Below are 22,728 nucleotides of genomic sequence, written 5' to 3' on the forward strand. Positions count from 1 at the left end.
CAGATCTACAAAAAAATGCTTGAATATTTTGAAAAAAAAAAAAGAGAGCAGTATAAACTAGAAACCATGGCCATGGCTTGTAATTTAATTTTCTTTTGTTTAATTTTCTCTAGACTTTGGCCAGAGTCGAAGGACATAATTTTCAAAAATTATTTGCTACGGCCTTATTTGATTTTCTGTAAAATATTGAATGCAAGTAATTGATTTACTGTTAAGCAGACATGCATCGGCACTAAGAGCTCTTTTTAACGGCACTCAGCTTGTTCTAGTTGGCATTTACGTTTAAAGTAATGTTATGCTTGTTGCCAGTCAAAAACGTCTTGTTTTTAGCATGAATAATGTGTAGAAAACATTGGTTCATTGGAAAAACCGGCTTCAGGTATATTTTCATGTGACTGTTCTCATAAGCTCTCAAGAAGAACTTCTTAAAAGCTCTTTGAGTGCACTTAACGGTTCTTACCCTATATCTCACTTGGTTTATAATATAGCCTCTCAGGGTCTTCGGGAGCTTTAAAGATTAGCGTAATTAGTGTACTCTAAACACTGGCACAACATGCTGGGAATCATCTACGCGAAATGCCAAACAAGTTCTTCTAAAAGAGGAGCTAGAGCGGATGCACGTCTGCTGTTAAGTTACTTTGAAGATATACATAATTACTTCGTGATATTTTATTGAAAAACAAAATAAAAATCTAAATTGAAATCGATTCCTTCAACAGCAGAGCTCGTTTCAATACCATTCGATATTTTAACAAATAAAATCAAATGGATTCGAAAATATAGCCAATGTATTCCAAAATCCATCGAACCATCTCTAATTACGTCCCACAGTCCCACTCCCAGGAATTCAAATCTGTTCCAAAAAAGCGCGTTCAAAAATAAACCTTCATTCATCCCATCACAGTCCTGATCCCAAAACCCCCTCTTCCAAATTATCGCATCAAATGACCCGCAATGGGTGGTAATTAGGTTTTAAAATTATCCACATTTATAATTCACTATAAAACCACCACCACCTCAACTTCTCGCACCGTCCATCGTCATCGTCGTACATCATTATTCTTGGCCCGCGTGAAGTAATTAATGACGCTAATTTCGACCCACGCCCAAAATCCCGCCGAAAAGTCTCTGATCACCAAACAAGATCATCGATATTTGACTTCAACTTGGTGCAAAAAAAACCATCATCGAAATTTATGACAATCCTTTGCTCCCGCGAAAATGTCGACCTTCGTCGCTTGAATTGCACTCTCTTCCACAAATTGCACTACAAACCAAAACCTTGGCACTCGCAAATGCAGCTCTCGGTCACTTTCGTGAAATTTTCGGTAATAACGAATTTGACTCTCAATTTCACGGCTCATCGGAAGAGGCAGAGTATAGGAATGGGCTAGAATTATTGGAAGCACTTTTGTAATGGTTGTGACTGGTGTAAGTGTGAGACAAATTTTAAAATATTTTTAAGATGATTAATAAAACTTGTAAAAAATTTCTATTTCGAATCTAATTTCAATATTTTTTTTTAAGTAAGACCAGAAATTTGACTCTTACTTCACTTTTTCAAAAATGCAAGGAAACCGATCGTGGTAGGAAATCACGAGGGAAGTGAGAGTGAATAAATAAACAACGCTTCAGATCGAGGGAAATGAGCCGCCCAGTGCCAATTGAATATTTTATCTTCTCTTAGACATAACCAAGAATAATAAACCTACTAGAAGTAGTAGTGGCGGCGGCGGCGGCAGGGTTGTTCTTCACTGTTGTTTATTGCCTGTTGGAATGCTAAAAATATATCTTTATAATGATTGATTTATGAGTTTGCAAATCTGATTAAATTGGCATCATTGGAAATTTATTGCGATTTTAGATAAAAATTCTTTAAGTTGAAAAAAAAAAAACAACACATCTTTTAAAGTTCGAACAGTAAGGTAGGAATCAGATTAAACACAAAATTTTCCATCGGAATAAGAAATTGTTATGACAATTTATAAAATATGTTCTGATTAATGCACTTTGCTATTTGGGTCGTTTTTCTTAAACAAGAATGGTCGTCCAATAAATGATGCCAGATTAATTCTCCAATTTTCATCAAATAAGCTAACATAAAAAAATACCTTATAACTTAGTGTTTTTGTTTAGAGTTTCGGTAACAAAACGGTAACAAAATATTCCAGTGATTGAAAAATTCGTGACGATTCGTTCTGTCCATCCATTGACAGTGAAGCGACTGTGCCGAGAGTTCATAAAATTGTTAATTATTTGTTCATAGTCTACTGTCGAGCCCTGTACTTAGTCTATGTTGAGACCATTTTGAACAAATTTGAACACGGATTCGGTTTCAGAGGATCAATTAGGTCACATTTCAGTATTTTTCGTTTTCTGCTGAGTTTATTTTTAATGTGTATTTTAATTGATTTAATCCCCTAAGACCAACCTCGCCTGTAGGCAGGAATCGATCCTGCCATAATCCTTTTTCAATGATCACTTAGTCAATGATTTGAAATAAAAGAAGATTTTTTTCTGGAATCAAAATGCCTTTATAAGTAAGTATTAAAGTTTGGTTTGGTCCAGATTATGCTTTGGTACACTTTGTTGAGGCTAATAAGCTAATAGTTTAAGTTATATAAAAAGAAATCAAAAACACACGAAAAATCGGAAAAGGCACTTACGAGAAACAGCAAATAGGCAAAACATAATTATTGGAGGCTGTAAAATATCCTGACTGAGCAATTCTCTACCAACCGGAAATGGATTTTATTTGTATTTTTTGATTTGGCTCAAACTTTGTGGGGGCCTTCCCTATGACCAAATAAGCTATTTTGCGTCATTGGTTCACCCATACAAGTTTCCATACAATTTTGGCTGCTGTCCATACAAAAATTGTATGTAAATATTCAAACAACTGTAACTTTTGAGTGAATTTTCTGATCAAGTGTAGGTATTGTTAAGGAATTTTGAGAAAAAATAGGTACACGGAATTTTTTTTTGCAGATTTTTTAATCAACTTTTTTTTCACTAGAACTCAATTTCCCAAAATAAGTATTTTTTGATTATCGAGAATTTTTGATATGTTTTAGGGGACTAAAATCCGCAACTTTTGAGCCATAGAGAAACATGGTCAAAAAATCTGTCGCCGAGTTATGAATTTTTGAAAAATAGTGATTTTTGGAAAAAAAATCGATGTTTCATGCTAAAACAAATTTGACATTATTTTTTAATGCAAAATTGAATTTGCAATCGAAAAGTACTTTTCATTCTCGGAGTGGACGTCTTCGCGAGCAGTCGATCCGAACAGTTGCTCCCAGGCTAGAGAGTTTTTTTTCCTATTGTTTGGCTGCAAAGCCACCAAACTATTGTTTTCGCGGAATCTATTCAAGGTCAGAGTAGAGTAAAAATGGAAACCGGAGTTCGAAAGAACACCATGAAACTGTGCTTCGAAGTCGGAACAAGGAACCCAGCCCACCTGGAAGTACTGAAGTTTATTGTGGACTCCCTGAAGCTGAGTGCAGCAGATTTGCACTCGGTGTATAAGGACGAGAACGACGGGAACTTCTATCTGAAGTTTATGGACGAGGTGATTTTCGCCAGATTCGTCAACGAGCTCGACGAACACTACCGTTTCCGGCACAACGACGGTGCGGAGTCTTTTGTGCAACTGGTTCCAGCAAGCAGGATCTTCCGGTACGTACGGATTTTCAATCTTCCTCCGGAAATTGAAGATCAAGCGATCGCCAGCGCTCTCCGCCAATACGGAACAATACGCCAACACGTGCGGGAAAGGTACCCGCTGGATTACAAGTTCAGCGTGTTCAGCGGTGTACGGGGCGTACACATGGAGGTCTCAAAGGAAATTCCTGCGAACCTCTTTGTCGGCCATTTCAGAGCTCGTATTTACTACGATGGCCTGAAAAATCGGTGCTTCCATTGTAAGGAAGAGGGGCACTTGAAATCGAGCTGTCCCAAACTGGCAACAGGCTCGTCGGGAAGCGGCGGTTCACGAACCTACAGTTCCGTGACCGCCCGTGGGACTCCCGCTCCATCGCCGGTTCTGCTGGTTCCGGAGTTTCGTCCAGAGATGCAGGTTCTCAACAAGAAGCAAGCTACAGACAGCAACAACGTCAAGGAAACAGTGGAAGCGGAAGCGACGATCACCGATCCGGTGGTAGTTCCAGCGGCCATTCCGGTGGCCCCTCCACTGGCAAGTCCGGTGGCCCCTCCACCTGGATGTCCGGTGGCCCCTCCAACGGCCATTCCGGCGGCCCTTCCGCCGGCCAGCCCCGCGAAGGATGACGTGCCAGCTGGGCCAAGCAAGTCTCCGGCGGAGATTATGGCTGTGCTGCAACGCATGGCCCAAGAAGCAGAGGAATCGATGGACACCAGCAACCCTAAGCTAGCGGTCAAGAGATCAGCAAATTCGTCAACGGATGGTGAAGAGAACGGCGGGGAAGACGGCTTCAAGCCGGTGATCCCGAAAGGTAAGCGATCAAAAAAGTCAAAAAAGAAGACGCCGTTGAGTACCATCGAAACACGCGCTACCGCCAAGGGCAGCGTGTGAAAGCAACATAACCTTACTTTTTTCAAACCACGTGGGATCGGGCATGGGCTTGGGTTCGGGTTTGGGTTCGGGCTGGGGTTCGGGCTGGGGTTGGGTTGGGATACGTAAGGACAGTTTTGAAGTAGCAGAGTAGTTTAGTTGTTTGAGTGAAGAAATGGTTTTTGTTAGACGTATTTGTTCCATCAACATCAATGCTATTAGTTGCACTGCCAAAAAGTCTCTTTTAAAAGATTTTATACTCAACACAGATGTCGACATAATACTACTACAGGAAGTGGCCTTCGAAAGTTTCGGGTTTTTGTACTCTCACATTGCTATCGTGAATTCGAATGTAAATGGTGTTGGTACAGCCGTTCTCGTCAGACGGGGTATCCCGTTCAGTGAAGTTTTGCTCAGCCCGTGTGGACGTATCACCTCTGTGTGTGTTGATAATTTTAATATTATAAATGTATACGCAGCTTCGGGATCAAATCGGAAACAGGAGAGAGACATTCTCTTCTCTTCAGATATTGTACCTCATTTGTCAACCAATCATATCAACATCGTAGCGGGTGATTTTAACTGTATTTTGCTCGAATCAGATTCGAATAGTAATATTAAAAATTTTAGTAAGGGATTAGAATCGCTTGTTAAATCTCTTAAATTGCTCGATATTGAAAAAGAAAAAAACCATAATGTGAACTTTACTTTCGTAAGAGGAATTTCTAAATCTCGTCTGGATAGATTTTACGCTCCCAAAGATTTTTCAGACAAGGTACAAACAGTATTAACTCTGGCTGTTCCTTTTTCTGATCACCATGCTGTGCTGGTCAAATATGAAGCCCCTGCTGGCACTCCAGTGGCTATTCGAGGCAGAGGGTTTTGGAAAATTAATCCGCTTCTTATTAACAATGATGGCATTACTAGCAAAATTATTTCAATTTTCCAAGATTTACGCAAACGTCAAGCATATTCGCAAAGTTTTGACAAGTGGTGGAACCTTGTAGCCAAAACCAAAATCAAGCAAATATACAAATCTGAAAGCTTCAACATCAATCAGCAAATCCATCGCGAAAAGAACTTCTATTACACGTGTCTTAAAGAAATCATCCAAGAACAAGCAAAAGGTAACAATATTTATGATCAAATGACCTTTATAAAATCAAAACTACTAGAAATTGAACATGAACGATTAAAAAATTATTCACTTAAAGTTTCACCAGCATCTATATCATCCGATGAAACAATTTCCTTATTTCAAATATCATCCAGTATTACGAAACAGTACTCTTCAAGTCAATTGCAGCTTCGAACTCCAGAAGGAATAACATCAAATTATCTCATTTTAAAGCCATTTATTAAAGATTATTTTTCAACTTTATTTTCCCAAAACCAACCCTCAGACCATCTTAATCAAAACATCACAATTTTAAATAACATCCGTTCGCCGTTGAGCCGAGAAGACTCAGAGGCGCTTATAAGACCAATAGAAAAAGAAGAACTACGTTTAGTAGTCAAACAATCAGCAAAAAAGAAAAGTCCTGGACCAGACGGTATTACATACGAATTTTATGAACACTTTTTTGAACAAATTTCAGATGATTTACTTATCCTTTTTAATAGTTATTTAATTGACAATATTTGTCCAGACAAAAGTTTTTCAGAAGGTATAATTACACTTGTTCCCAAAAAAGGCGATCAAGAATATATATCTAACAAAAGGCCAATAAGTATGCTTAATTGTGATTATAAATTGTTTACTAAAGTTTTAGCCAATCGCTTACATCCTCTCTTGCAAAAAATCATTGGACCTGGCCAAACCGCTTGCCACCCTGAAAAATCGTGTTTGTATAATCTTCAATTACTCAGGAATATTTGTTTACGAGCAGAGCAGACTAAACGCTTCAAAGGACTTCTTCTAAGTTTAGATTTAGAGAAGGCATTTGATAATGTCAACCATAATTTTCTATGGTTGGTATTGGAAAAGTATGGATTTCACGTAAAGTTTATTAATTGTTTAAAAAATTTATATAAGAAGGCATCGTCAAAAGTTTTATTTAATGGATATCTTACCGATTCCATTCGAATTCTAAATTCTGTTCGTCAAGGATGTCCTCTTAGCATGGCACTTTTTGTAATATATGTTGAACCATTGATCAGATTGATTTATGACAGTGTTCAAGGCTGTTTCGTAGCGAATACTTTTGTAAAAGTAATCGCTTACGCAGACGACCTGAATATTTTCATCCTCAACGATCACGAGTTCGATACTGTGCTGGAGCTCATAAACTATTTTAGTATTTATTCTAAAATAAGGTTAAATGTCGGTAAATCTCAATATATGAGGTTTAACGCCTGTCGCTCCGGTCCTCACATGTTAGAGGAAAAGAGGTTTTTGCGAATCCTTGGAGTAAACTTTTATCAGAAATTTTCTGAAACAGTAGATACAAATTATGACTTTGTTATTAGAAACGTTAAAAACACCCTCTCTTTGCACACCAGACGAAAGCTTAATATTTTTCAAAAAGTTTCAATTGTTAATACCTTTATACTATCAAAAATTTGGTATTTGGCTCAGGTTTTCCCCCCAACGAATAAGCATATAGCAGAACTGAAAAAAAGTTGTGGGTGGTTTATTTGGAATTCTATTTTTAAAGTTAATCGTGACCAGTTGTATCTTCCTATTGAGAAGGGAGGTCTTTCTCTTGTGGATCCCGAAACAAAAATGCAAGCGCTATTTATTAAAAATATAATTTTCGTGGATTTAAACAAACCGGACACAGCAGATCGTTTTATGTTAGCACAGTCTCATAGTAAAACACTCACAAGAAATGCACGAGAATGGCTGAACCTCGCGGCGGATATATTAAATTTAGTCCATTTGAATAGTTGCAAAATCATTTATGAATATTTGCTTCAAAAAAAGAAAATTGTACCTAAAGTAGAGTATGAAAACCCGGAGCTTTTGTGGGAGCACATTTGGGAAAATATCAGTAAGAACTTTATTAGTTCTCATGCCAAAGAAACGCTTTTTTTGGTGTACAACAACATAATCCCAAACAGATCCAAAATGTTCAGGCTGAAGATAAAAGGTGTAAGCGACAACCTTTGTGAAGTTTGCAAAACTGTGGATTCAACAGAACATAGAATTAAATATTGTAGTCAGTCAAAGCTAGTATGGAAGTGGGTAGTAGAAGTAGTATCGAAACGTTTGAAGTTAAATTTAGAAGATCCAGAAGACATCTTAGAAATGAGTATTGTAACATCGCAAAGACACAAGGCTTGTTTATGGTTAGTGGCAGAGGCAATGCGTTTTAATGTGAGCAATTTGAAGAGTGGAACAGTAGCGAAATTTCAGGAACATATTAGACAGTTAAGATGGAATTATAAAATGTTGTTTGAGAAGATTTTTGGTAATTATTTGAACATTTGCTAGCTGAAATTTTCCTGTATCTTGTAATGATTGAAATACGTAAATAAAAACCATTTATGAAAAAAAAACAAAAAAAAAAAAAAAAAAAAAAAAAAAAAAAAAAAAAAAAAAAAAAAAAAAACCGGAAATGGATTTTATTTGTATTTTTTGATTTGGCTCAAACTTTGTGGGGGCCTTCCCTATGACCAAATAAGCTATTTTGCGTCATTGGTTCACCCATACAAGTTTCCATACAATTTTGGCTGCTGTCCATACAAAAATTGTATGTAAATATTCAAACAACTGTAACTTTTGAGTGAATTTTCTGATCAAGTGTAGGTATTGTTAAGGAATTTTGAGAAAAAATAGGTACACGGAATTTTTTTTTGCAGATTTTTTAATCAACTTTTTTTTCACTAGAACTCAATTTCCCAAAATAAGTATTTTTTGATTATCGAGAATTTTTGATATGTTTTAGGGGACTAAAATCCGCAACTTTTGAGCCATAGAGAAACATGGTCAAAAAATCTGTCGCCGAGTTATGAATTTTTGAAAAATAGTGATTTTTGGAAAAAAAATCGATGTTTCATGCTAAAACAAATTTGACATTATTTTTTAATGCAAAATTGAATTTGCAATCGAAAAGTACTTTACAGATTTTTTGATAAAAGGCTCTGTTTTCAAAATAAAGCCACCGAAAGTTTGATTTTAGCGAAATATTTTCAGTTTTTCGATTTTTAAAAATAGTGACCATGAGTGACCATTTCTAAAAATATTTTTTTTGAAAAGTTCAGAAAATTTGCTATAAAATTGTCTAAGAGACATTGAAGATTGGACCACGGGTTGCTGAGATAGAGCCGCTTTAAAAAAAAGAAACACGAAAATTGAAGTTTTCTAAATCTCAACAAAACAACCCACCATTTTCTAATGACGATATCTCAGCAACTTATGGTCCCTTTTTCAGTATTAATGCATGAAACATTCGTGAAATTTTCCGATCTTTTCGAAAAAAATATTTTGAATTTTTTTAAATCAAGACTATCATTTTAAATGAGCGTTATTTTCAATGTTTGGCCCTTTTAAAATGTTAGTCTTGATTTAAAAAAAAGATTTTTTGACCATGTTTCTCTATGGCTCAAAAGTTGCGGATTTTTGTCCCCTAAAACATATAAAAAAATCTCGAAAATCAAAAAATACATATTTTGGGAAATTGAGTTTTAGTGAAAAAAAAGTTGATTAAAAAATCTGCAAATTTTTTTTCCGTGTACCTATTTTTTTCTCAAAAGTCCTCAACAATACCAACAACTTTGCCGAAGACACCAAATTGAACAGAAAATTCACTCAAAAGTTACAGTTGTTTGAATATTTACATACCATTTTTGTATGGACAGCAGCCAAAATTGTATGGAGACTTGTATGGGTGAACCAATGACGCAAAATAGCTTATTTGGTCATATGGAAGGCCCCCACAAAGTTTAAGTCAAATCAAAAAATACAAAAAATAAAAATGGTCGAAATCGGCCGATTTCGTAGAGAGTTGCTCTGACTTATAATAAAAATATAAAAGAAGATAAATTAATGAAAAAACATAAAACGAGAAAAGAAAACAGGGGTTAAACTTGATTTACTACTAATTCTAACAATAATTCTGAATTTATTTTTGCCTTTCTTGCTCTACCAGTAGATTTTCGAGTATATTATTAGCATGCCATGAAATTTCAACTGTCTTGCCCTAAAAAATCATCAGCCCTAGCGATAATCGTTCATAACCTTTCTCTGATTATCATAAAAATTAAAGACTGCTTTCTTATATCCCTCTTGCAAACATGTTCGAAACAAACAAAAACTCAATCGTGTGCTTTTGAAAGTTTTTTTTTCGGAATGTTCAGCTAATTTTGCATAGGAATAACCCCTTGGACTATTGTTGTGGCTTGTGCACTGCTTGTAAGTGGGGATTTTTCGAAAATAAAAAAAAAACAAACCGGATACACTCACTCATCACAAAAATATTTTTTGAAAAAAAAAAAAATTCTGATTCTCGCAATGCACGAGTCACAACAATCGTCCAAGGGGTCATTCTTATGCAAAATTAGCTGAACATTCCGAAAAAATACTTTCAAAAGCACACGATTGAGTTTTTGTGGTTGAAAATTCGAAAAACTGGTCAAAAATGGTCAAAATCATAACTTTTTCAAAAAACTTTTTTGTTAAATTCTGATAACTCGTCAAGAATACACAGTTGTCTGCTCTACAACTTTGTACAACATTGTTATACTCTAAAATGTAACCCTGCAAGGTTAGAAAAAACACGTAATTTTAAAATGAAAATTTTTATTCTAAATGAAAAAAATGACCCTTCTGGGTTATTTCAGATTCGAAAAGTACATTAAATTTCCCATAAAATGACATGTCTCACGATTTTTGACAGTTGAGTAACGGGAAATGGCAGCGATTTCAAAACTATTTTTAACTTTTTTGATGAAAAATACGTATTTTTAGAATTTTGAGTACGCCATCAAATCGGGCGTCTAATTTTACACAAAAGTCCCTTTGACACCAAATTTCTGTCTCTTCACGGTTGCGAGCTACAAATCACTGAAAAACGTGTCTTAGTAAAAAACCAGAAAAATGAAGGGGTCGTACTGCCCCACCGTCACGAAATATCGAAAAACGGACCTCGAATTCGTGATCAGGAACCAAAATAACCTCTTTGAGCAAAGTTTCACGCAAATTGAAGAGGGGTCGGGGCAACTGCTATGTGAGTTGGCGGAGAATGACCCATTTCGATTTTAAATTTTTCAAACTTCATAACTCTTCACTTTTGACCATATTTCTTATGGCTCAAAAATTGCGGAGTCTTGTCCCCTTAAACATATCAAAAAATCTCGCAAATAAAAAATACGAATGTTGGGAAATTGAGTATTTGTCAAAAGAAAGTGAAAATAAAGCCGGCATTTTTTTCCCGTGTACTTTTTTGTTCTGAATAGTTCTCAACAATACCTACAACTTTACCCAACACACCAAATTGATCAGAAAATACATTCAAAAGTTACAGATTGTCGAATATTTACGTACCATTTTTGTATGGACAGCAGCCAAAATTGTATGAAGACTTGCATGGGTGAACCAATTACACAAAAAAGCTTCTTTGGTCATAGGAAAGCCCCGACAAAGTTTTAGCCAAATAAAAAAATACAAAATTGTCGAGATCGGCTAATTTCGTAAAGAATTGCTCTACAGTCTAGACCCGATTATCCGAAGGTTTGTATGGGACTTCAGATAATCGAATCATGACCAAAAAAATCAACAATTTCAAAAATTCAATTATAACTGAATTTCGATTGAATTAAGGAAAATGCAAATTTTCGTCGGACGTGGTGGTCCATTACTTAACATGTCGAAAAATAATTTTATTTTCAATATTTAAAAATATTTCACGTCACATGCCGTATCAAATTACCACAACCAATAAGCTCAATTTAATTGACTTTGAATGATTTATTCTTGCAGTCAACCGTTAATCGACCGCCATCATAGAATATTTTCACTAATCATCAAAAATTGCGCACATTTCAATCACTCCACTCCAACTCAACCGGATCGAAATTCAAATCGCGATCAGGTGACACACACCCAGCCCATGACGACCATGATCGTGATCTTGCGAAATCATTCGCCTCAGAACAATCACCATCTTTTTGGCAACCTAAATTCCACCTTAAAAATAGCGCCAACTCTAAGGTGTCACTCTTCGAGAGGGACGAAATTTGGCGGTAAATAGCTCAATCGAAGATTTATCGCGAAACTAACGCTTGGCCCTCATTAAAGGGGATTATTTTCCGTCTGTCTGAGCGCAAAGCTTCACTTTCCAAGTTGAATAATTAATTTAAACAGATTGTGGGTTCTTTCCCTCCCCTTCAGGATGATTGATTGTCGGGTTTTTCCTTTGCCGTCGCGGTTTTCTGCTCAACTCTCGCACAAGTTTATTTTTTCGAATTACTATTGAAATTTTTCACTTTTTCCCTTTTCCCCTTGGGGAGATGCCGCAGCACACAGGTATTTTATTTATTGCACTTGGTGGGGAGAACCATTCAAAACAAGCCTCTCAGCTTTTCATTTACTGCTGTTCAACCACAACGTTCAGTTCGGTTTCTAACTGTTTTTTCTTTTGTGAGCAAAAGTTTTTCCTTCCAGTCCAAATTTTCACTAAAATAATCAGTTCGTATAACACAGTACACAACACACAAAAAGCGACTTAAAACTTGAAAAGAAGAACAATTACCATTTTGATTGATTGGCTATGGCACGCGGATTCGGCAACAATGAACCAGGCTTAATCCTTTATTCTCTCTCTCACTCCCTTTCCAGCAAGGACCTCCCACACTCTAAAGCACCACCCACAATTCGCGCGACTTAAACTGCGTTTCGACGAGCGTGATGGGTTAATTAACCGCGAGACGTTCAATAACTAACTAAAGCGAAAATATCATTCAACATCATTTATATTTAAAAACTCCTCCACACAATGTGAGTGATGGGTCAAGAGGAGCTGTAAGGAGGGGGAAGGGGGAAGGTTCCTTTCAGCAGCTTCACCAATTGCGTCAAGCCAAAAATGAGAGTGAAATCTCCCCCGTGGAGAGCCAGCCGCCGTTTTCGCGGTGTTGCACTTTTTGGCTCAAGTTTGTGTGGTTGTGTGTGTGCGGGGGAGGAGGGTTTGTCCAATTTGAGTGGAAAATCGCGGTGCGAAAAGTGAAGAAAAAGGCTAGAAAATGTGTGTATTTTTAAAGCCGAACGAGCGGCCACTTTGTGGAGAGAGGAAAATCAGTGGCAGCGCACCGATAACGGGTTTTCTGTTTGGTGGTAAGGGGAAGGATCTGGTCAGAATGCAGGGTAGAGTTGGATGTTTACAATTAAGAATGAAATTTGAATATGTATCGACTTTATTTTCTCGATGAATTAACAAAGAAAGGTTGAACTATTGTTTTTGGAATGATTTATCTTGTTTCTATGTTATTTTGAGTTATTATTCCGTTAACCCTCTACTGCCCACATTTTTTTTGATTTTTTTTATTTTTCCCTTGTTTAGGAGGTCATTTTGAGCAACTTGTGTTCTACGAAAAACTTTACTTCTCTTGTTTTATGTTTTTCTTGTTTCATTTTTAGTATTTTATTTGCATTTATCATGTTTAGTTTGTGTTTGTTATTGATAGTTTTTGGCCTATTCTAACACCTCCTATCATTGCTTTTTGCCTATCTAGTTTTTTCATGTTTTCACAGTATTCACAGTAATTTTTGCATGTTTTTCACATTTTCCGCTATATAATGATAACATTATCATAAAAATTTTAAAAAAATAATAGAGGCATAGTCTAGGACACTACAAAAATTACTGCATACTTATTTTTACTTAAAATATAGGAAATGTTAGTAAAAAACACCGCCAAAGTTGACCCCAGAAAAAATGACATTTTTAAAAACATTGGCAAACAAGTAAAACTTCCAACCCTAAAATTTTCTAAAATTTTAAGAGTTCTTCTTTCCAATGCTTTTTAAATATCAAAAATTGGTTGAAAATTTGATTTTTGGCGAATATTCAGATCGAAGTCCGTCTAGAGGCGAGGTTGGGTTGTAAAGGGTTATTATGTGGATAGGTACGGGAAATTTCATAGAATAAACATTTTGCAAACTGTTGGTTCACTGAATGGAGAAAAATGAGGAAAAACGAATTGAAGTGCTTATTACCCCTTAGTTACAATCACATTTGGCCACTTGTTATCTTGAGCTGAGATATTGACTTTTGATTTATTACAAGTGGGGAGAAAGTTTGCTGGTAATAATAAAAACGAATTGATCAGAAAAGATAAAAACAACCTACAGAATTGCTTATTTTAGACATTATGAAATTAATTTTCTGAAGTTTAACATTCTATAGGTTCTTGAGTACAGTTCTTTGCATAATTTTAAAAGGTTGATTTTGTTAATTTCTTCGAAATTTTCATTCTTCGAAGCGTTATTTGAGTTATTTTAGAAAATCTCATTCATTATTGAGAGTTTGAGAAAAATACTTTTTGAACTTGAACTGAGCTAAACCGAAAATAAAAAAAGAGATTTTGTAATCTTTTGCTATAAACATTTTGGTATCTTTTTTCTATGAGCAGTTTTTTCAAATGTTTTATATCATTTCGAGTTCAACAGTGATTTAAAAAAAATTGTGCTTTTATTTTCTTAAACGTTTGAAGTCAATTTCAGTTATTTTTGATTTTATTTTCAAGCATATTACAACTAATTTGATTTTTATTGATTTTTTCTTAAAAACAAATACAATACTATATAGTTAATGAATTTGAACAATTTTGCGGAAAGCATAGAATTCGTGAAATTTGGAAATTACCTTGAAATCCCGTGAAATTCTACAAATTAAAAAATAGCTTAGTTTTTCACTAAAAAGTCAAAGTAGTTATGTCACAGACATAACCGGAATGGCGTAGACTACGTAAAGTTTTGATATGTGAACCATTTCTTAATTTTGATGAATTAGCTAGACACTTGAAATACATTAACGGAATAAGATCGTGAATGCGATCGGTAAATTCAATCGGACCGTGTACGTACCGGTTGTTGAAACGGAATTTATATACGATTCAAATTGACTTTTACTAGAAAGAGATGGCAAATCTAATGCGAACAAAACCGCAGCTACCATGTAAACATACTTTGAATGTGTTGATAAATCTTTGACTAGACAACATCGAATGGAGGAAGGAAAGAGAAGAACGAAAAACGATTTTTTCGCGAACCGAATGAATGTTTGGTAGCAGAATGAGGGGAAGGGCAGCCTCAGAAAGCTGTGCAATCCGTCACCCCCGAAGTAAATCGTGTCAATTCAATTAGAGGGAAGGAAGATATAAGCGTTTGACGGATGACGCAGTATTCCAGGGCCTTCGGCCCGGGTTTTAGGAGTTGGGGGCGAGAGCAGCCTCAGAAAGCTGTGCAGACCGTCGCCCCCGAAAACCAAAATTTGTTCCTGAAATTTAAACTGTAATTATTCATTGCGCTGCCTCGCCCCGGGTGGGACGAGGGACGGGGAGTGAGGCAACTCTGAAGAGTTGGGAAGTTTAACAATTAGAATTTGGAAGTTTCACAACCACGGCTTGACCCAAGAGAGGCAACTTTTCGGCGAGAAGGCAGCAAGCGCGCGCCCCATCTTGTTGCTGCCTCGTCCCGGGTGGGACGATCCAAACGGTCCGGCCATCGAGAGGCAACTGGCTGACGGTGACGACGAGAAGGCGATGCGCACTTCTTTTGCAGTTCTGGTCCCTCTCTCTCCTGCTGCTGCTGCTCTGGTCTCTCTCCTGCTGCTGCTGCTCTGGGCTGAGCTTTCCTGCTGCTGCTGCCGGTCCGACGTCTGAGACGTGAATGATAGAATGGGCTGAGCGCGCGTTCTTATATATGATTTCGGTCTGCTACTTCCCCTCCTTTTTCGCGACCGACACTCGGTCGCGTTGCTCGGATGATTTTCCCCTCAAAATAGGTATTTGACATTCCCGTCCGTGAGTGGGAAGCGCTCATTTCGCTTGCAAAATCTCTGCTTTTTGAAAACATTTTAAAACATTCAATTGTTTCAATAGTAAAACTATTTTGCCAACAATGAAAGTTTTATAGCAAATTGCTGAATAATTTTCGAATCGAATGGAATCAAAATCGTGCCGATTCGATTCGAGGGAAGGAAGATATAAGCGATTGACGGATGACGCAATATTCCAGGGCCTTCGGCCCGGGTTTTTTGGAATGACACCCCAGTACCTTCGACAAAGACGTAAGTCTACGTCAAAATGTAATACAAATTATACGAACGCTTAAAAATATTAATCTGAAGAATTTAAAGGAACATATTAATTTAAATAATGTTACATTTACCAACATTCACTAAGAAATATATATTGTGTTGATTCATCAATTTATCACAAAAAGCGGAAGGTAAAATGTTATTCTTCTCTTCAAAACAATTTAAATTTCAATAATTTAGCATTTTGCTGTTTTTTTAAGTTTTATGCACAAGTTTAATTTCTATGATTGTTCAATAATTTTTCCATCATTAAATGAATTTTGCATCGTAATGTTATTTTTGATCTTGACTACTCAAAATAGAAGAACAACAAATGTTTGGAATAACTTTGGTTGATACATTGTTTTTAACATTTCAAAATAAATATTTATTAAATTGCAGTTTTTTTTTTCAAATTAAGGAAAAAAAAACATAAATTTACATAAATTAACAAAACCTTATTTTTTAATTTTTGATTTTTGAAAGCTCAAGCCTCTTTTGAATAAGATAAAATTATTAAACAACCGAATGGACTGATCCTATTCATTTAGAAATAAATTTCAATATAAACCTAAAAATACATCTTTTTGTAAACCATTTGAATAATTCCATAAAATCTGCATTTTTGTTAGTATTCTCTTTAAATTATTCAGGACAAATTAGTATGAAAATTTATATGTTTCATTTTATCAAAAAAAATTAAATCATTTTTTTTTCAACCAATCATTTTTTATAAGACTAGTGGGAGAAAGGGAAAAATCAAGTCAAATTTTCAAAATTCCCGAGCAGACGGAAATAACGTGGGAATAAAATTTTTTGTTATTTGAGAATACTAGGCCAATAACATTTTATGTTATTTATAACAAGATTTGTTATTCGCCGTTATGATTTTTTGTTATTGGATTGTTATTGTAATAACAGACTAATAACATTTTGCGTTATTCTTCGAACAAATCTTTGTTATTCTTTTTTGTTATTTTAACAACTAATCCGATCATCCCAATAACAGTTGGAGTTATTCTTCCATAACAAAAAATGTTATTCCCAAGTTGTTTTGACTTTCAACCAATATCAGACCAATAACAAATTTTGTTATGATAACATAAACTGTTATTAAGCTCTTATACAAAAATGGATTTTGTAAGAATATTCCATAACACTTTCTGTTATTTTAACAGTATTTGTTGTTGAAATGGCATGAATTTTGTTATTACCGTCTGCCCGGGTTACTTTAAACAAATTAATTCAAAATTTGTTAAAAGTTTCAAAAGCCTTGATTTAATTTTAAATGCAAAACAAACGTTATGCAATGTTTTCTAAATTGTTTTCAATCATTTTTTTAAGTTTTTCAAGTAAAATTTTTAATTTCCAGCGATAATAATTTTATTGACCCCTGAATTTTTGATACATTTTCGAAGGGTTGGGGTAGATGCCTTGCCTCTGAAAAAATTGGTTTATTTTTAAGGTATTTTAAAGTTTTTAATTAAATTATATTAAAAAAATCTGATATTTTGAAATGAAATAATTCCAGATTAAACAATGCCTAATTTTTTTGCCGAATATTCTGAAATAAAAAAAAGGTTTCAATGTAAAAAAAAATAAAAAAAAATAAAAAAAATAAAAAAAATAATAAAAAAAATGTATAATTTTTTGAATATTTCTATAGCACTTTTGTATGGACAGCTGCCAAACTTGTATATAGATTTGTATGGACGAACCAATTATGCAAAATGCGGTTTTGGTAAAAAAAGTCTTCACAAAATCTCATCCAAATAAAAAAAATACAAAAAATATCAAAGAAATTGCCATGTTTTCATTTTTTTTTCTTGAAATAACACGAGCTAAAAAAATAATTGTAAAGTTATTTTTAAATCTTTTCTACTCAAGTTTAAAATGGTTAAGTTTGTCTATTAAAAATCAAAATGATTTTCAAAACTTTCTTATTGCCATTTTATGCAATCCAGTAATAATATAGATGATTCTTGAAATGAAAACGAAGTTCTATTGGTTTTGAGTTTAGAAAAATTAAATGACGTGAACATACAAAAACCTATCCTATATGGAAATAAGGATTTGAAGCGAAACTCCGTTTAAAATAAATATTTGGGACCTTTTGAAAGCTATCTTAGGAAATTTTAAAAAAACGAAGTTGACTTTATAGCTGTCGGCCACCATTGCTAGTACCAACCACTAGTGTCTTCCTTTTAACTACAAGGACTTCGCCGCCCTGGGCTCCTAAGTGTATGAAAGTATGGCACGGAGCGACGGCGCCGAATACCCATATTTACACAAAGAATTTAGAGCGCCCGCCGCGGGATTCAAACCGGTGACCTCTGGATTGTGAATCCAGTGCGCGGTCCGATTGATCCACACGGGCGGGACAATTATAATATGAAATTAATATTCTTTAACCAAATGTTTGCATTTTGAATGTTTTTTGAGCTAAGTTCAGATGTAAAAAAATGTAATCTGATGTAAAAACTTTTTATAAAAAACAAGCCTTACCCGGCAAACTTCGTCCTGCCTTTTTTGGTTTCCTGACGTTTCTTGCTTGTTTGCTAATTCAGCCTCCTGTAATCAAAATTTGATTTTACGCAGCTTTCCCCATACAATCTGCAGATTTTCCGGAATCGGTTCCAGAGTGGCCAAAGTTGTAACTTTTTGGCGTAAGAACCTTCCTTGGGCTTATACGAACCCAACGCAGCAAAAAGCACCTCGATCCGACGCTCCGTATTGAACTGATTCGCGTTCGAACAAAACCGTCGAAATTTTTTATATATATAGAGATAATTTGATCTCAGAGAAAACCGTTTTTTTGCCCAAGTAGACAATTACCATTTCGACCTTAGTCTCACCTGAAAACCACCCAACACACCCACAACACACTTTTTTGGCAAGAGACTCCATGTCGCGACGTGCTGCGTTCGCATCTTCGCTGGTGTGGATTAGATTGACAGCATCTCTTTAGCTTCATCGAGAGGCTGAGAGGAGAACGATTTTTTTTTTCTTTTCGTGAGTTTGCGGATTGGCATGTCATGGAAAACCGCTACAAACATCCCCAAAATGTGTGTGTGTGTGGTTAAGCCGTCGAACAGCTAAAATTCTCCAACAGCACACTCTAAGCTTGGCTTAGCCGAGTTGAGCGTGTTTTTGAAATGCTGAGAGAGTGAGTGCAAGCGAGAGAGAAAGTGATAATCCACTATAAACGGGCGCGCGCGCGTGGAAAAGCGGCTTCCTGCTGGGGTTTGGAAAAGTGCCGGCGGCGTTGATCTGTTGAACTGTGGATTTGTTAGATCTACGATGAAAGAGTGAGGAGTGTGGGGCCAAGATTTTCGGCCAAGATGCGAGCCCGGAGGCCAGCTCACGTTTCAAGGAATTTGGGGCACTGAGGGATTTAGAAAATTACAAACGTTCAAAATACATCAATTTAAAAAAAATATATTTAAAATCACAATTTTATAAAAATACAAAAAAAATTTTTGGATGCAAAAATATTTTAATTAAAAACAAAACAATTTTTTTTAAATAAATTTCTCTCTGTGCTCCCAACACCCGCTCGCTATTATTAATGAACGAGTTAATTTCTGCTCACCAGCCAAGCAGGCCATGAGCATGACCGATTCGGCAAAACCCCAGACCACACTCATGGCTCACGGGGATTGTGATGTAAAAAAAAAACCTCGCGCTCGAGAGACGAATTCGATGGAAATCGTGATCATGATCATGATGATGGAGACGCCAGGTGTTTCAACGTCACCCTGGTCACTTCTCCCCTTCCAGCAGCGGTTTCTTTCGTCTCTAGATTTTTAATGAACTTAGAGCGGGGGTTCTTCAATGTTAATGACATGCGGTGAGTTTGTAAATAAATTTGCCTAATTTATTGTTATTGGGGCCGATGAAGCGTGCAACATTTTGGCACTTTTTGGAAGGTGATCAAAAAATTGTTGGATTGGGTTGAGGGTTGAGCATGGCAGGGACCTGGTTAAATTTTGTGTCTGTGGACAGTTGCAAATATTGATGGTGACATTTAGGACGCTGTAAAATTGTAATTAAAAGTTTGGTCGTCTTAGATTTTTAATAGTATTTATATTAATATTTTATGATTATTAGTGCAAACAATAACGGTTTATTTAGTAGACCAGTTTAAAATAAAGCAAACAAGTTACATGTTGGGATATTGTTCATCGCTTGAATTCAAAATAAATATGTTAATGAGTCCTTTTTACTGCAAACCTATGCTGCCCATATTCGTCCCAAACAACTTGCTTGAAATTTCTTCAGAAAAAAGTTCACCTGTACCTTCACCAGAAAGTAGAAAGCGAAGTAGGAAGTCATATAGTCACTCTAAATAATAATTTCAAATCTGATTAATTTAAAACTCAGCTCTTAGTCATATTTGCCACTTCATAATTCAAATTTTGAAATTACCTCTCAAGTTTTTGTCCCTCTCCCCCTTCTTTTACAATCTATAAGACAATATTTTTATTTGTTTGTTTTATTTGGCTGAAACCACATAAGAACATCTTTTATGACTAAAGAAGTCATTTTCCATGATTTGTTAGTCCATTCAAAATTGCTTTAAAAATCTTGAAAATCGATATCTCGAGAAGGGTTTTTTATTGCTCGATTAAGAAGAGGATCTTTAAAAAAGTAAATCAATTCCAACCCTAGAGTACACAGAAAAAAAATCATGCACAGAAAAAAAACATCATTATTACATCTGGAAAGGGTATATCTTTTATGTCAGAAAAAATGTGTAATTTTACCTTTGAAAATATGTAATTTTACCACTATTCCGGTGTAATGTCGCATTTTCAGTCTAAATTGTGGTAAAATTACATCACAAAAGAGGTAATATTCAACCTTCTATAATTACACATTCCAAATTTACTGTGTAGGAATGTTCTTATTGATTTGAAGTCATAGTAGATTGTTTGTTTAGGAAAAATGCATATGAGCATGAGCATGAGCATGAGCATGAGAGATCACCCATGGTTGCCCCTCCGTTGCTGAACAGAACCGTAATATCCTTTCAGCACTACTGATTATAGGCTTCGACGATCTAGTGGTGTTTCCCTTATCAACAGCATGTATGAATGCGCTGAAAAGATAAGACACCATGATTGCTAAAGCTAGATCAGTTGCGAATAGGTAACAGTCATTGGCCACCAACGGCGCCCGCCATGTCAGTTTGTAGACCTCGATTTTAAGGGACGGGAATGTTAGTTAGCGCAGGTTGCTACTAGGGCAGCTGATTTACTCTGTGCTTACACCCCACGAGCGCCAGGAACCTAAAAATTTGTTAGTAGGGAAGGGTATTTGGTCAGGATTCATCATAGAAGATGATGATGCGACCCAAAATCATAGTGTTTGTTGAAAGGTATTATATATTATTCTCAAGGCAAGCAATCGGATGCTGCGGATGAGACATTTCCCGTTTATCGGTTGTTAAATTTTAAATGAAATGGTTTAGTCTTAGACAGCCGGCTGGGGAAAGATAGAACCATAATCATTTGTAATTAAAGAATAAAGGATTAAACAATGTAACTTTTAACTTGAGTGTTTGTTTAGGAAAAATGCATATGCTCTAAAAAGTACATATTTTTGTATCCATATTTAGATAAATTTTAACAAACTTTTTCAGTTAGTATATTTTCCTTTTTTGGTTTGTTTTCTGCTCTATTTCATAAAAAATAATTTCAAAATTTAAAAGTATAGTCGAACATTTGAAAATTATCAAAATAAGTGATTCAAACCCATTCAAAAGTTTACCCTTGATTCTATTATTTCAACATTTTTTTAGGGGCCATCCATAAAGCACGAGGATACTTTTTTGGAAATCAAAGTATTTCAAAGTTGCAAAAAACTGAACATTTATCGAATCATTTAAATCATTAATATTATGTTTCACAAGAGATTTTTTCAAATATCATAATTAAAAAAATATATATATCTCCGGTACAAGATTTTGCACCATCCTCATTCTATTTTTCTAAAAAGTCCTATAACTTTGGTTTAAGCATAGATTTTTTAATCATCTTTAGGAATTGTTTTCATGCTTATCCATTTCAGAAAAAAATATTATGAAAATCTTAAAACAAAACTTCATTAAAATTTAAAGTAATATTTTTGACACTGAAAATGGATTGTTTTTCCTAGACATTATTGATTAAAAACTTAGAGCTGAAAGGGTTCCAAAAAAAATAATTTTTAAGCGCTTAAAAGCAATCACAAGTTTGATCCACAATTTAAAATTAAAAATATTTCAATGATCGCTCAGAGTGTAGTTTTTCAGAGATAGACAAGCACAAGTTTAATTTTTTATTTAAAAAGTAGGTATACAGTCTCGATTATCCGAAGGCCTTGGCAAACTTTCACTTCGAATAATCAAAACTTAAGATAATCTAATCACGAACATTTTTTTTTCGTTCGTATTTATTATTGTTGAGCTTTAATATGACCCCTAAACTACTCTAAAGTGATTTAGAATCCAAGTGAAATCCAAGATGGCGGCCAAAATGGCTGCAAAGAAATATTTAAAAAACGCATTTTTAAATTTAACAGGCAATTAACCATTCAAATTTGACTAAAATGGGGTCGCAGAACTCGAATTTGATGTTAAAAGTAAGAAAATAAAAAAAAATCGAAAATTTTTTTTCTTCGTGATGCGATTATCCGAAGTTCCATACAAACTTTGGATAATCGAGTCTGGACTGTACATCAAAAAGTATCATGTATGATGTTAACTAAATTTTTGATCATTGAAGTTTTTTTTCAGAAAAAAATATATTTCTAGAGTTTTTTGTTTGAATAAGCAATAGCTTATAGGACCTTTAAAAAAAGTCTGGATTTCTTCCGTTTGCTTCAACATAAAATTTTTGAGAGTGTTACCTTTTTGAAAACATGAAAACAATTATAGGAAACCATTCAAAATAATAGTGGGATCATTTAAGGCAGATG

General features: G+C 35.1%; 1 protein-coding gene across 1 annotated transcript in view; it reads right to left on the reverse strand.

Annotated features, from left to right (window-relative positions):
• LOC120417784 (troponin C-like) overlaps window positions 1-12,381 on the reverse strand; it is a 37,500-nt gene extending 25,119 nt beyond the window's left edge. Inside the window, exon 1 of the mRNA XM_039579954.2 lies at window positions 12,226-12,381. Within this exon, the coding sequence (XP_039435888.1) occupies window positions 12,226-12,228 (3 nt within the window). The 5' untranslated portion in view covers window positions 12,229-12,381. The remainder of the gene's footprint in view (window positions 1-12,225) is intronic.
• Between the last annotated feature and the right edge of the window lie 10,347 nt (window positions 12,382-22,728).

Source organism: Culex pipiens, unplaced genomic scaffold (assembly GCF_016801865.2).
Source record: "Culex pipiens pallens isolate TS unplaced genomic scaffold, TS_CPP_V2 Cpp_Un0001, whole genome shotgun sequence".
Classification (NCBI taxonomy): domain Eukaryota; kingdom Metazoa; phylum Arthropoda; class Insecta; order Diptera; family Culicidae; genus Culex; species Culex pipiens.